General features: G+C 42.3%; 2 protein-coding genes across 2 annotated transcripts in view; one reads left to right on the top strand and one right to left on the bottom strand.

The window, feature by feature from the left end:
• The window catches only part of gria4a (glutamate receptor, ionotropic, AMPA 4a), a gene marked incomplete at both ends in the record, with an annotated part of 221,244 nt that overhangs the window by 164,033 nt on the left and 44,711 nt on the right, over positions 1-12,500 (bottom strand).
• LOC308086158 (enoyl-[acyl-carrier-protein] reductase, mitochondrial-like) lies at positions 7,477-8,451 on the top strand (the record flags this gene model as incomplete). The annotated part of the gene is given in 4 exon segments (XM_080429579.1): positions 7,477-7,738; positions 7,741-8,316; positions 8,318-8,345; positions 8,348-8,451. Coding segments are annotated over 4 exon segments (921 nt in total). The 5' UTR covers positions 7,477-7,525.

Raw genomic sequence — 12,500 nt, 5'->3', positions numbered from 1 at the left:
CCCCTGTTTGAACACCCATGATCTACATGAAATCTCCAATGTCCATCTCAGACTTCATGTGACTTCATATGACATATCTATGACGTATGACAGTCATCTGCCATACATTTCCCGATCACAGCCTCTTTGGATTCCAATATGATTTGTTTTATTTTAACTCATTCCCTGCCTAGGACGTAAAAAACGTAATTATTTCCAATTACCGATTCTGCCTAGGACGTAAAAAACGTAATTTTGAAAAAACTTGATTTTAAAAGATCTCACGGTCCTTCATCTCTCGCAGTGACACATTTCATTGTAGCACACCCGGATACGGAAATACGTCAAATCGAAGATTTTCGGTACCGTCCGCTTCCTGTTTAGGTCCCCCTCTAAAACGGTCTTTTCTCGGCTTCGTTTTTCTCCCCCCCCGTGTAACGCTGTTTAGAAACGCTTTTTAGAAACTGCTACTACTTCAAAATGGAATGTCGCCGATTGAAAATGTCTTCTCTGGGCCACTCACACAACTACCCTGTGTGTCTACAAACAGTTGAACACGCGATCATAAGGGATTTAGCGAGGTCTGTGGCGAGGTGAAAAAAGTAAGTGATTCGACCGTTCACATGGCGATACATGGGGTTTTTACACTGGGCTGAAGGAGAGAGACTCCGCCTCGGTCGGAATGTTTGTTGTCTGAGCGGCGTGCACGGATCGCGGGTGTGTTTAGAAACGATTGGACTTGCGATCATAATGAAAAAAAAATAGTGATTTTTTTTTTTAAGTTATAAAAAACACTAAATCGCTGGCAGTGGGCAAACACAGCCAGAAATAAGTCTGGCAGGGAATGAGTTATTTTTTTCCCAAAATTTTTATCCCACGATTTTGTAACCCCATTTTTTACACCCAGTGTCAATTGTCTATGTAATCCTGGGCACTACCTTCCCTCTGCCAACCTAGGGAGGACAGGGCCGAGCTCATGCCTCCTTCAAGGCATGAGAGCCAACTGACCTTCTTATCACCTGACAGGGGAGAGTTTCCCTGGTTGGACGTAGCGCGTGGAAGGAACACGTTATTCCAACCAGTTCCTTTCCCCTCCATCAGGCGCCCCGGCTGGCCAGGGGGAGGCAGTATAGTGACCAGGATTACTGCATGTTTTTGTGAGGGTATCTACCCTAGGAGACACGGGGAGAACATGCAAACTCCACACAGAAAGGCCCTTTCGCCAACCCCACCTAGGGTATGGGCACTGATGACGCGGAGGAGAGAACACGCCCCCAGCGCCCACAGCTTCCCCGGCGGGAATCGAACCCAGGACCTTCTAGGTGTGAGGCGACAGCGCTACCGACTGCGCCACCGTGCCCCCAGGGAATGGGTTAATATTTCAAAATGTATAAAATGTAATTAAATTACTGTAGGTTATAAGTTGGCCTACTGGCAGCGTGCACAAGACATTAAAGGTATCATGACATTTATTTTCACTTTTTTTATTTTCAATGTTTTATTTGGGGTTTTATGACCTCAATTACACCTAAAAAACCTGAACTTAGAACATTCAGTGGATTTTCTGTGGTCTGGGGTTTTCTGAATAATTAGGCTGAAAAGTAATCTGAGCTTGGCCCTTCGACAGTGAGGTCACAGTCGATTAATCCCGCCCACTCTCCTCCTCGCCCCTCCCCTCCCCTATCCTTTCCTTTGGGGGGGGCGGAGCAGAGGCGATGATTGACAGGCAAAATCCCTCACCAGCGACACCCGCAGGCAAATATTTATTTTTTCATTGCAGTTGAAAAGGCTTTAGAAATGTGAGAGAAAAACACCTGCCATGGATCACTGGAATGGAATTTTCACTTAAAACTTTTTGTACACTTTTGAAGGACCAGGACAAAGACTTTGAATGTGGTGTAAAAGTGAATGTCATTAAACCTTTAAGGCACTGACCGGTCCAGTGGTTTGCAAGATTAGCCACGTAGACAGACAGACAGACAGACAGACAGACAGACAGACAGACAGACAGACAGACAGACAGACAGACACATCACTATACTGGTGAGGACGTCAACATTTTAGGACGGTGATTTCATAAACTTGAAGTTAGGATGTTCTGTCGGGCTATGTTTTGTCGCACTATTACTTTCAATGGTGTGATGTAACATCCTCTTTCTATACAAACACACACGCTGATAGGAATCACAGGAGGGGGGGGGGCAACATTTTTTAAACTGAAACTGAAAAGTGATTTACTTTTCTTTGTTTTTTCCTCACAGAGTTAAATTAACACCAAGGATTTGACCGTGTATGGACTATTGTATTTCATCTTCAGTGAGTGAACAGTATGCTAAATCATAATAATCTAAAACAGAGTATTTCATAATGACCTGCTAAAGAACAATGTGAGCCATGTGATGCATTGTGTATAGTGTGTGTAATGTTGCCCTTTCCCTGCATAGAATGTCCAAATGTTTGTTCCTATAAAAGGTCAGTGTGTGCTGCTAGCCAGCCTCCATGCACCCACCACTGCACTGCTGCCTCTTCTATATGTCACTACTACACACCAGTGGTTCTCCAACTGTGGGTCCCCAAATTATTATTATAACATTTTTTTATCTGTATCAAGATGAAGATTTCAAGATGTTAACACATTGTGTGCCAAAAACGGTCCGGACCGTTTTTGAGAAGCTATGCGTTATGTGCCATATATTTTTCCCACGTGGGGGCGCTCTAACGAAACCTTGGGATCATCCAAGGAGTCTCTAAGAAGGAGTGGATCCATGTCAAAAATGCTTCCGTTCGTCCGCTCCAATGTTAACTCCTTGACTAAAAGCTTAATATCTTTCATTTCTTTTTAACGTGGTGGAAGCGAGCCGTTTTCGATCGGCGATCACTCTGCAATGGAGGATCACGTTAGAAATATTATTGTTCCAGGCGTTAGTCGGGACCCTCCGCCGTCTCGCACGCAGGCTTTGTTTACATGCGCGTCCGCGTCGGGGCTTCTACAGCACGTACCCTATTTTAATAAACCTCTGGCACACGATGTGTTAAAGAAAAATACACAGCATGATTATTTATTTTTTTATTATTATTTAATTATTAAGTGTTTTTAGTGATCAAGCTAGAGGGCGCTCTTTGCCAACCTATGAATGATGCCTTGACTTCCGAGAGAAGGATCCACCCGGAAATGACGTCATCTAAAACATTTTCACCCCGTCCGCTACAATGTTATTTATAACATTTATAAAAAATACATTTATCTAGGATAAATGTAAGGACGATTGCGGTTACAATGTTTTTTTTTTCCCGGTGGAAAGAAGAGAGACTCGTCTTTCCACGAGACATCTTTTGTTTACATCCGCGTTGATTTTTTTTTTTGTATTTTTTTTTTTGGATCGTTATAAGGTAAAACTGCTGGCAGTGGCGGATGAATTCATTAATTAACACCTGGCAATGTATGTGTTAAATATGAATCTTATATTATCATTAAAATATTGGGTCTTTTACCAATTATTTGGGGGGCACACTTGCAAAATCCTCACGGTCCACCATGTGGGCCCCGTCCCACAGGTTTTAGGAAAGGCTCCCCTAGAGGCTGTATATGTCACCTCAGTGCACAGTCACGCTGAGGTGCTTCAAAGTGCAGCCAGTGTATTCAGTACAGCGTTGGGCCCCAGGCTGTTGGCTGCACCACAGTCCATGTCAACAATAGCCACGCAGTCGCAAATACCAGACTACACTTATCAAGCACACACACACGCATGCATGCACACGGCTCGCAGTGGTGGAAAGGGGAATAAAATACACTTGCTGAAGTACTCAAGTAAAATTTTGAGGCACGTTTACGTTACTTGAGTATGTCCATTTTTAAATACGTTATACTTCACTTCTCTTCTCAGTGGTTAATATTGAACGTAATGCAATTATTTGAAGTTACTTCGTAGATTTTGATTATTACAAAACCTACATTGCCCAATTAAATCTATTTGAAACGAGCTATCGTGACACAATATGAGCTTGTTTAGTACTTTTACTTTGATAGTCTACTGTAAGTATATTTTGCTGCCGATACATTTGTACTTTTACTAAACTAAACATGTTAATACAGGACTTTTACTTGTGACAGAGTATTTCTATATTGTGTTATTGCTGTTTTTACTCATGTACAAAAAACAAAAAAAACATCTTCCACTACTGCATATTGCATTATGTGCACGGCACACATGCAAGCAAACAACCATACATCAAACACCAGAGTTTGCATGAAAAAACACAATCTATTAATTTTGTATGAGTATACAGCAGTGCTCCAATGTTCCACCATACATCCACTGAGATATGGAAGCTTGGAAACAAAACAAAGGTCAGGAATGAAGAAAAAAAAAAACATTATTAGTGGCCTGATTTCTAGATACCACTCCTAACACATACCCCTGCACTCCCCCTCTATCTCGCTCTTGGTCTCTCACACACGCACGCACAGCAATAGTTTATTTATGTCCACATATAAACAGTAGTAATGCCATCAGATAATGCAGCAGTCAGTTTACAGTACATATCATCGCTGTAGGGTTGAAACCTTGTATGTCCAAAAGCGTCACTTTTCACGATAATGGAAAATAGAACCATGTGTTCCAGTGGGTCCAACGTAGATTTAGTCTTGCTAGTACTTTTCACGGCTTAAACATTTATAAAACCCACAGACACTACTTTCAACCTGGCCTCCCTATTTTGGGCATGTCATTATAGACAACAATGTTCACAAAATAGCAAAACAACAGCGGATCGACAAGCTCTACAGGCCTCACGTGTGGTGGGCTTGTAGATTGGCTGTTTTAGGTACCTTTGCGCAACACTGTCATACGTCAAAGTATAAAAGTGGGTATTAATTTCAGGGAAAAATATATATAAAAAAATATCAAAAGATGACTGCTTGCTTGCTTAATTGATTGATTGATTGATTGATTGATTGACTTTTTATATTTGTCTTGATTATTTTGATTGATGGAAAATCTAATCTAAACCCTGTCTACACAGGAAGCTCATGTCAGGGGTAAGCCGTTTTGCTACCAAACAGTATAAGTGACAACATGAATTAAAAACCAACATGCAAAAATAACGCGCTCAAGATGTTAACAAACACATTAATTAATTAATTAACTAATTAAGTACACACACATTAATTAAAGGCGGGATAAACACATGCACATGAACAGTAGCTGAACCTGTCTGGAAGCCTCTGTCTTCTATTCTGTACAGAAAATTAATTCCCCCTAGCTCATTTGTTAGCGTGTGCGTGTGCGTATGTGTGTGTGTGTGTGTGTGTGTGTGTGTGTGTGTGTGTGTGTGTGTGTGTGTGTGTGTGTGTGTGTGTGTGTGTGTGTGCGCGCGCGTGTACGTGCGCACGTGTGTGCGTGCGGTTGATGTCTAGAGGCCCCAATTCATTGGCTCGTGTATTTCTGTCTTGTCTCTCGGCTACGAGTGTTTCATCCACAGCGAACATCCACTTGAAATACTGAAATTCTGGAGGGCTCCCATTTCTAAATTCTCCTCATATAAAATGTATTATTTTCGGCATAAATAGAATGGAAGTTGAACATTATGTAGCCTCTGGATGTCCATGTGCCGTGGCCGCGGGCAGGAGTTGAGTCAAGGATAGCTGAAGTACACACAGAAAAAGAAAGGTGCCAACTGGAACCCGAAACTGGTTCCTCTGAGTGATTCCATAGAACAGTGATTCTAAACCTGTTGGCCCACTTGTGGGCTTTGAGGGCATTGCAAGTGGGCCGCCAAATAATTGTCAAAAGACTAAGATTTCAATGATAATATAACATTAATATCAAAAATAATAAACAAAACAAAAAAAGGAGGAACTAAATGGGAATGTGTTAGTTTGTTCCATCGATCCAAGCCAAAACAATCGATTGATGTATCATTAACCCATTAAGACCGGGAACGCATCTGTGTCATTTTAGATTGCTTTGGCTATTCAAAAATATCAGATATACAAGCTCATAGCGCGGCACTCGGTGCCGCGCTATAGATCTGTAGATCTGATATTTTTGAAAAATTGTGAAAAAAAATGTTTTTTTTATTTTTTTCAAAAAACTGTTAGGATTTAGAAAAACATTTTTTTAATGGGCCTCAGGCCTCAATGGGTTAAAACAAACATGATCTGAGAATGCACGCGGCCCACCCATCAGACCACTTAACACATTGAATGCCAAAAACGGTCCGGACCGTTTTTGAGGGTCCAAACGAGAAGTGCCGAAAACGGTCCGGACCGTTTTTGACCCAATTCTATTTTTATACGAGTGGCCCACGTGGGGCGCTAAAACGAAACTTTTACATCACCCAAGGAGTTTCTGAGAAGAAGAGGCTGGATGTGGCTCCATGTCAAAAATCCTTCCGGTCGGCGTTTTCAATGTTATCTCCTTGACTAAAAGCTTAATATCTCCATTTCTTTTTAATGTGGTGGAAACGAGCCGTTTTCGATCGGCGATCACGCTGCAATGGAGGGTCGCGTTGGAAATATTATTGTTCCAGGCGTTAGTCGGGACCCTCCGCCGTCTCGCACGCACGCTTTGTTTACATGCACTTCCGCGTCTGGGCTTCTCACAGCACGAAACGTATAACGCAAGTGGATGGAAGAAATGCAGGCACTCAACGTATAATATTTTAATAAACCTCTGGCACCCAATGTGTTAACACGTGGTGGTCAGATGGGTGGGCATGTTGGCCCTGGTAAAGAAAAAGGATGAGAACCACTGCCACGGAAGAACCATTTTTGGTTCCAGAATGAAGAACCAAGGTTATTTAAAGTTTTTTTATTTTTTTTAATGGCTCTATAAAGAACCCTAAACCCACTTAAACCCTCCTTGACCGGTGTCTTTCCGGATAGTCTATACTTTTTTTCCCCCAGAGAACATAGCTGATCTACAAGCTCACACTGCGTCACGTTGCGTCACGTTGTGAGCTTGTAGATCAGCTATTTTCAGCAAATATTTGCCAACTAACACAAAGCGCTTTTTAGAGAGGATTCCACGTTACTAGATTGGCCACATCAGATCGCCATGGTTACAACAGAGGTCAGGCTGACGCGACCTATTGGATTCCATATTTGGACATGGTCGGCCCATTGTGACCCATATATGGTCATTTAGGGACAGGCGTCATGGTCCGACTCATTTGAGACCGGCATCATGAACGTGCTCAGACAGATTGGTCGTCAAATCTATATTAAAATTCAAAGTGGTTTTGGGCTCAAATTATGCTCATTATTGGCTCATACTTCATGAGCGGTGCAAGCAATAACCAAATTCACGCTGCAAAAATACAGTTATACAATGAAGCTCTCTCAAAACTGTCCGCTTACTAATTCAGAGCAGTCGTTCAAGACATCAGACAATTTGCAGAACCTTCGAGACAGCAGTGCGAAAACAATCGGTAGCAGGGGTTACGCGTAAGCACTACTCTGCTGGTCCCCCTGGAGTTGGATGCTGCTCGGCACTGGTGTACAGGAACCACAGGGATCCTTCCCCATGTCATACAGCTGGAAAACATGGACCTGCCCTCCGTAGGTGCAAAAGATGTTCTTGTCAAAATGCTGGCAGCCCCGATCAATCCTTCAGACAACAACACGATTCAAGGCACGTACGCCGTCCTCCCTGAATTCCCGGCGGTGGGGGGCAACGAGGGCGTGGATGAGGTCGTGGAACTGGGGAGCCAGGTGACATCTCTCAAAGTGGGAGACTGGATTATTCCCAAAGACGCCGGGGCCTAGGGACCTGGAGGACAGCAGCGGTGCTGGCAGAGGAAGAGGTCATCTCACTGCCGAATGACATTCCCTTGCTGTGCGCTGCCACACTGGGGATCAACGCCTGCACTGCCTTCAGGATGCTGGCTGACTTTAAGGACCTCAGGCCAGGTGACACGGTCATCCAAAATGCAGCCAACAGCGGAGTAGGTCAGGCGGTCATACAGATTGCCGCTGCGAGGGGAATCAATACCGTCAACGTTGTACGAGACAGGCCAGAGTTCACGCAGCTCAGTGGCAGGCTGAAAGCCATGGGGGCCAGCCACGTCATCAAAGAGGAGACACTAAGACGCCCTGAGACGAAAGAGCTATTCAAGACGTCGTGCCCAAGGCCCAGGCTGGCACTGAACGGCGTAGGGGGCAGGAGTGCAACAGAACTCCTCCGTCAGTTACGGGTTGGAGGGTGCATGGTGACCTACGGAGGCATGGCCAAACAGCCCGTCACTGTACCCGCGAGCGCTCTCATTTTTAAGAACGTGGAAGTGCGCGGCTTTTGGGTCACGCAGTGGAAGAAGGATCACTCAAACGATGATGAGGGGGGCCTTCAGAGGCATGCTGGATGAGCTGTGACCGCACCGGGCTGCACTGAGGTCAGCCTGCCCGACTACCGCACAGCTCTGGACTCGGCCATGCGGCCTTTCGTCTCATCCAAACAGGTCCTGGTCATGTGACCTGGTTGAGCTAATAAACTTCACCGTCAAAATGTCACCATGTGAACTTAAGACAATGTCATTGTCATTGTCGTTCAGAATAAGTTGCTCAAGCACACATTCAATAAATGTATCTCTTCTGTAGAAACAAAAACATACAAATAAAATGCCCATTGGCCTGTACTTTACCATATCAAGCCAAGCATGGCATCGCAATCCTTGAGATACATTACTGATTTTGAAGAGAACAAATCAGTTTTCCCTGCTTATGCAGGTTCAGCCTCGCTAGTGGCAGGGCTCTAAGAATGTTAAAGGTAGGGTAAGTGATATGTTTTGGTTAAAACAAACAAGTTTTTTGTTAAAAGGTTAAAGCTCTATATTGTGATAATAATCATTGCTATAGAGTGTTTGTTCAGTAACAGGAGTCTCCCTGTCTCTCCAGCTCTTTAATAAACATACAATACATTTTCAGGTAGGTGACAGAATGTCAGCCAATCAGGAGAGAGTTCCCATTTATCAGCTTCATTTTTGTAGTGTTCCAGTTCCGGTTGTGTCTGCTCATGTGTTCGTGTCATCACTTCCAATTTCACTTGTTTAATCTGTATCCTATCCGAGTTCTCTATCCCGATTGGATAAGATTGGTATCCGGACCTGAAAATGCATGTTCCTGTTCAATAAAGAGTTGGGGAGACATGGAGCCTCCTGTTACTGAACAAACACTGTATGGCAATGAGTACTATCAGAATATAGAGCTATTTAACACTTATTTTAACCAAAGAAAATCACTTACCCTACCTTTAATGTAGTCCGTCCATTTAATAATTCCTCATTTTTTCCCCAATGGGCCTCCCTGGCGCCCCCTTGGGGACCCAAACAATCTTAACATAATATTATCTTTCATTAGTCAAAGTCAGGATTCACTTGAGGGAAATTCATCAATTCATAACACACACAAAAGTCATTTAGAAGTGTGTAGAATGTGCTCGACAGATTATGACAACTGGGCTATGCTCAGGCAATAAACTAATCTCTTGATGTTTTGGTGCATGAAACTATTCATCAAAGAACCAGTACAATGCGTTTTGATCAATATGACATGAGCAATTAATAATGCAGGAAACAGAAGACAATTGTACCCAATCATTTGCATGAATGTCCAAAGCATTTGCAATTTGCTCGAAGGAATGAGAAATTGCTTTTATGATGCATGCAAGGGATGAAGGCTTGGTTCAGACTGCAGATAAACGTGCTTTGCATCTCAAATCTCATCTTTAAGCAGGCCCAGGCCGGATCAGCTATCTGTGGTGGAATTTTTGGCTTCAGTGTCCAAAGTGTTTTGAATCACATTTCAAACCACGTTGAATGTGGTTCAAAGATATGTTTCCATGTGGTTTTGTGATTTCAATCTGAATAAAAATCTGATTCGTGCTGCCAGTCTGAATTGAGCCTAAATGCAGTGGTGGATGAAGTACATTTTGTTGTTGTCGGGCAGAATACTGTATCCATATCCTAACTTTTTGTGTTTTTGTGTAAATTAACGCCCTACTTGATCATACTACAACTACAGTGTCACACAAAAGCATCAAAATAAGCAGATCTGCATTCTGCAAGCTTGAGCTTGCACATCTGCTATACTTTCCCAACTCCTCCCAACAGAGACAATTTACTCAAGTACTGTAATTAACTACAATTCTGAGGTACTTTTACTTTCCCTGATATTTAGATTCCTTGATGCTTCTACTCCTGACATATAAAAAATACGGTGAAGCAGCATTCTGCTTCTACGGACCGACAGCGTGGAATAAACTCCCATTACACCTAAGGCAGGCAGGCAGCCTCTGTCGATAGCTTTAAAGCACAGCTCAAGACCTACTTCTTCACTCTTGCTTTTAGCTGATTATTTGGTTGATGTTTAAGTCTCTTTGTTGTTACCCATGTCCTCACTGTATTGCCTATTTTAATGTTGTTTCATGCTTTTGATTTTCTTTTTTTGCTTTATTGTTAAATTGGTTGTAACTGTAATTGTATTCTTGCTCTGTAAAGCACTTTGAGCTGCATTTCATGTCATGAAAGGTGCTATACAAATAAAGTTTATTATTATTATTAATACTCCACAAAATTTAAGGGGAGATTATTTTACTTTCTACTTCACTACATTTGACAGCTTTAGTTACTTTGTATTCGTTTAATAACCTATGCGACACATTGTGAGTTTGTATATTATAAAATAGGGCCTTAAGTGGTTAATGATGAATAAGCGTATACACCATGTTCAATGACTTCTAAAATGAGCATTCTGCACAATGAGTAGCCCACACTTATGTTGATGCTCATACTTTTGTACTTTGATTTAAGTAAGATTTTAAATGTAGGCCTTTTACTTGTAATAAAGTATTTTTACCCTGCAGTATTGCTACTTTTGCTTAAAGTTAAGTTAAAGCTAAGTCCTGAATAAGTTTTTTACCAATAGAGGCTGCCTCCTTGCTCAGGGGATAAATTAAACCTTGACCATCAGGTCCTGTGTCTAGGTGAGACATGACCTTTGACACAATCTAAATAGAAGATCAGGGAGACAAAATACAATTAACATACTCTACCATATAGATTGGACAAAATTAAAAGGTATTCATTAAAAAAACAATTATATAGTGCCGCTTCAAGTCCAAAATCAAAATACTTCTTCCACCACCGTCTAAAGGAGGTGATTGAGGATGAGGATTGAACACGTTTTAAGAATTTCGTGATCCTGATCTGAGCAATCTACCAAAGTGACATAAAACCGTAATACATTTTAACATAACCCTGTAATTCACATCATCATTTAATGCAGCCTGACATCGCCCATACTTTCAAAAAACAAGCCATTGGTGATGCCTAATTCACGGTTCATTTTAACCCATTAAGACCATCAACGCATCTGTGTCACTTTAGATTTCTTTGGCTATTCAAAAATAGCAGATATACAAGCTCATAGCGCGGCACCGTGTGCCGCACTATGAGCTTGTAGATCTGCTATTTTTGAAAAAAAAAAATGTTATTTAAAAAAAAAAAACTGTTAGGATTTGGTCCTTAATGGGTTAAATTCACAAATGCTATTCATCAAACTACTGCCATTCCACCAGTGCAGTCACAGACTGCTGTGAGCACTTTTCCAACAACTGAGAGTTTACAGTTGCAGAGATTACCATTTGCATTAGGCTATCGGATAACTGTAGCTCTGTGAATTGCAAAATGGGGTCCAGGAGTGGCAGGGACCCCTCAGGCTCCTTGAGGCGTTCCAAATGGACACCTTGCAGGTCTGTAACTCTGACAGTGTACAAATGGACCTTATACGGGTCTATTTGGTTCAGTATGTACAGTACACTCTCAGAGTTATAGGGGTTCTTCAAATTAAAATCAGAACCACTGCTGTAGCCCATCATTGGATAATAAAATAGTAGTAATTATGAATTGAATACATAGGACCACGATGGAAACAATGCTTGTGTGCTGCAATTTGTTAATGAATCAAGTGTCAGTCTCTCTCTCTCTCTCTCTCTCTCTCTCTCTCTCTCTCTCTCTCTCTCTCTCTCTCTCTCTCTCTCTCTCTCTCTCTCTCTCTCTCTCCCTCTCTCTCTCTCTCTTCTCTCTCTCTCTCTCTCTCTCCCCTTCCCCCATCCAATCTTCATCTCCCAGATGATTGCTCTGATGATATTACCTCCATATGGACAATATTACTCTAGTACGCCATCTGCACTCATCCCCCCCGAGCATTGCTGTGTGTGACTGACTGCATGCCAATGCATGTTTGTGCGTGTCAGAGAGAGAGAGAGAGAGAGAAACATTTTCATGTCAAGGACTTCCAAATTGATGTACAGTATTTGGCTGCAGACCCCCATCTTAAAGGATTTGGTGCCAGGGACCCCCACAAGAGATTTGTCAAGTTCTTTTGAAAATAGCGTCGCATCACGACACTGTGAACTTGTAAATGTGTAATTCTCGAATGGCTGCACATTTTTAGTAGGGCTGCAAGTCTTTAAACTGTTCCTCATTTTGCTGGCAATCACCTGGAACCCCCTTCAAGGACCCCC

This window comes from Gymnoscopelus braueri, assembly GCF_963280865.1.
Source record: "Gymnoscopelus braueri genome assembly, chromosome: 5".
NCBI classification, from domain to species: domain Eukaryota; kingdom Metazoa; phylum Chordata; class Actinopteri; order Myctophiformes; family Myctophidae; genus Gymnoscopelus; species Gymnoscopelus braueri.
Note: the sequence above shows the minus strand (reverse complement) of the source record. Positions and strands in the feature narration are given on the sequence as shown.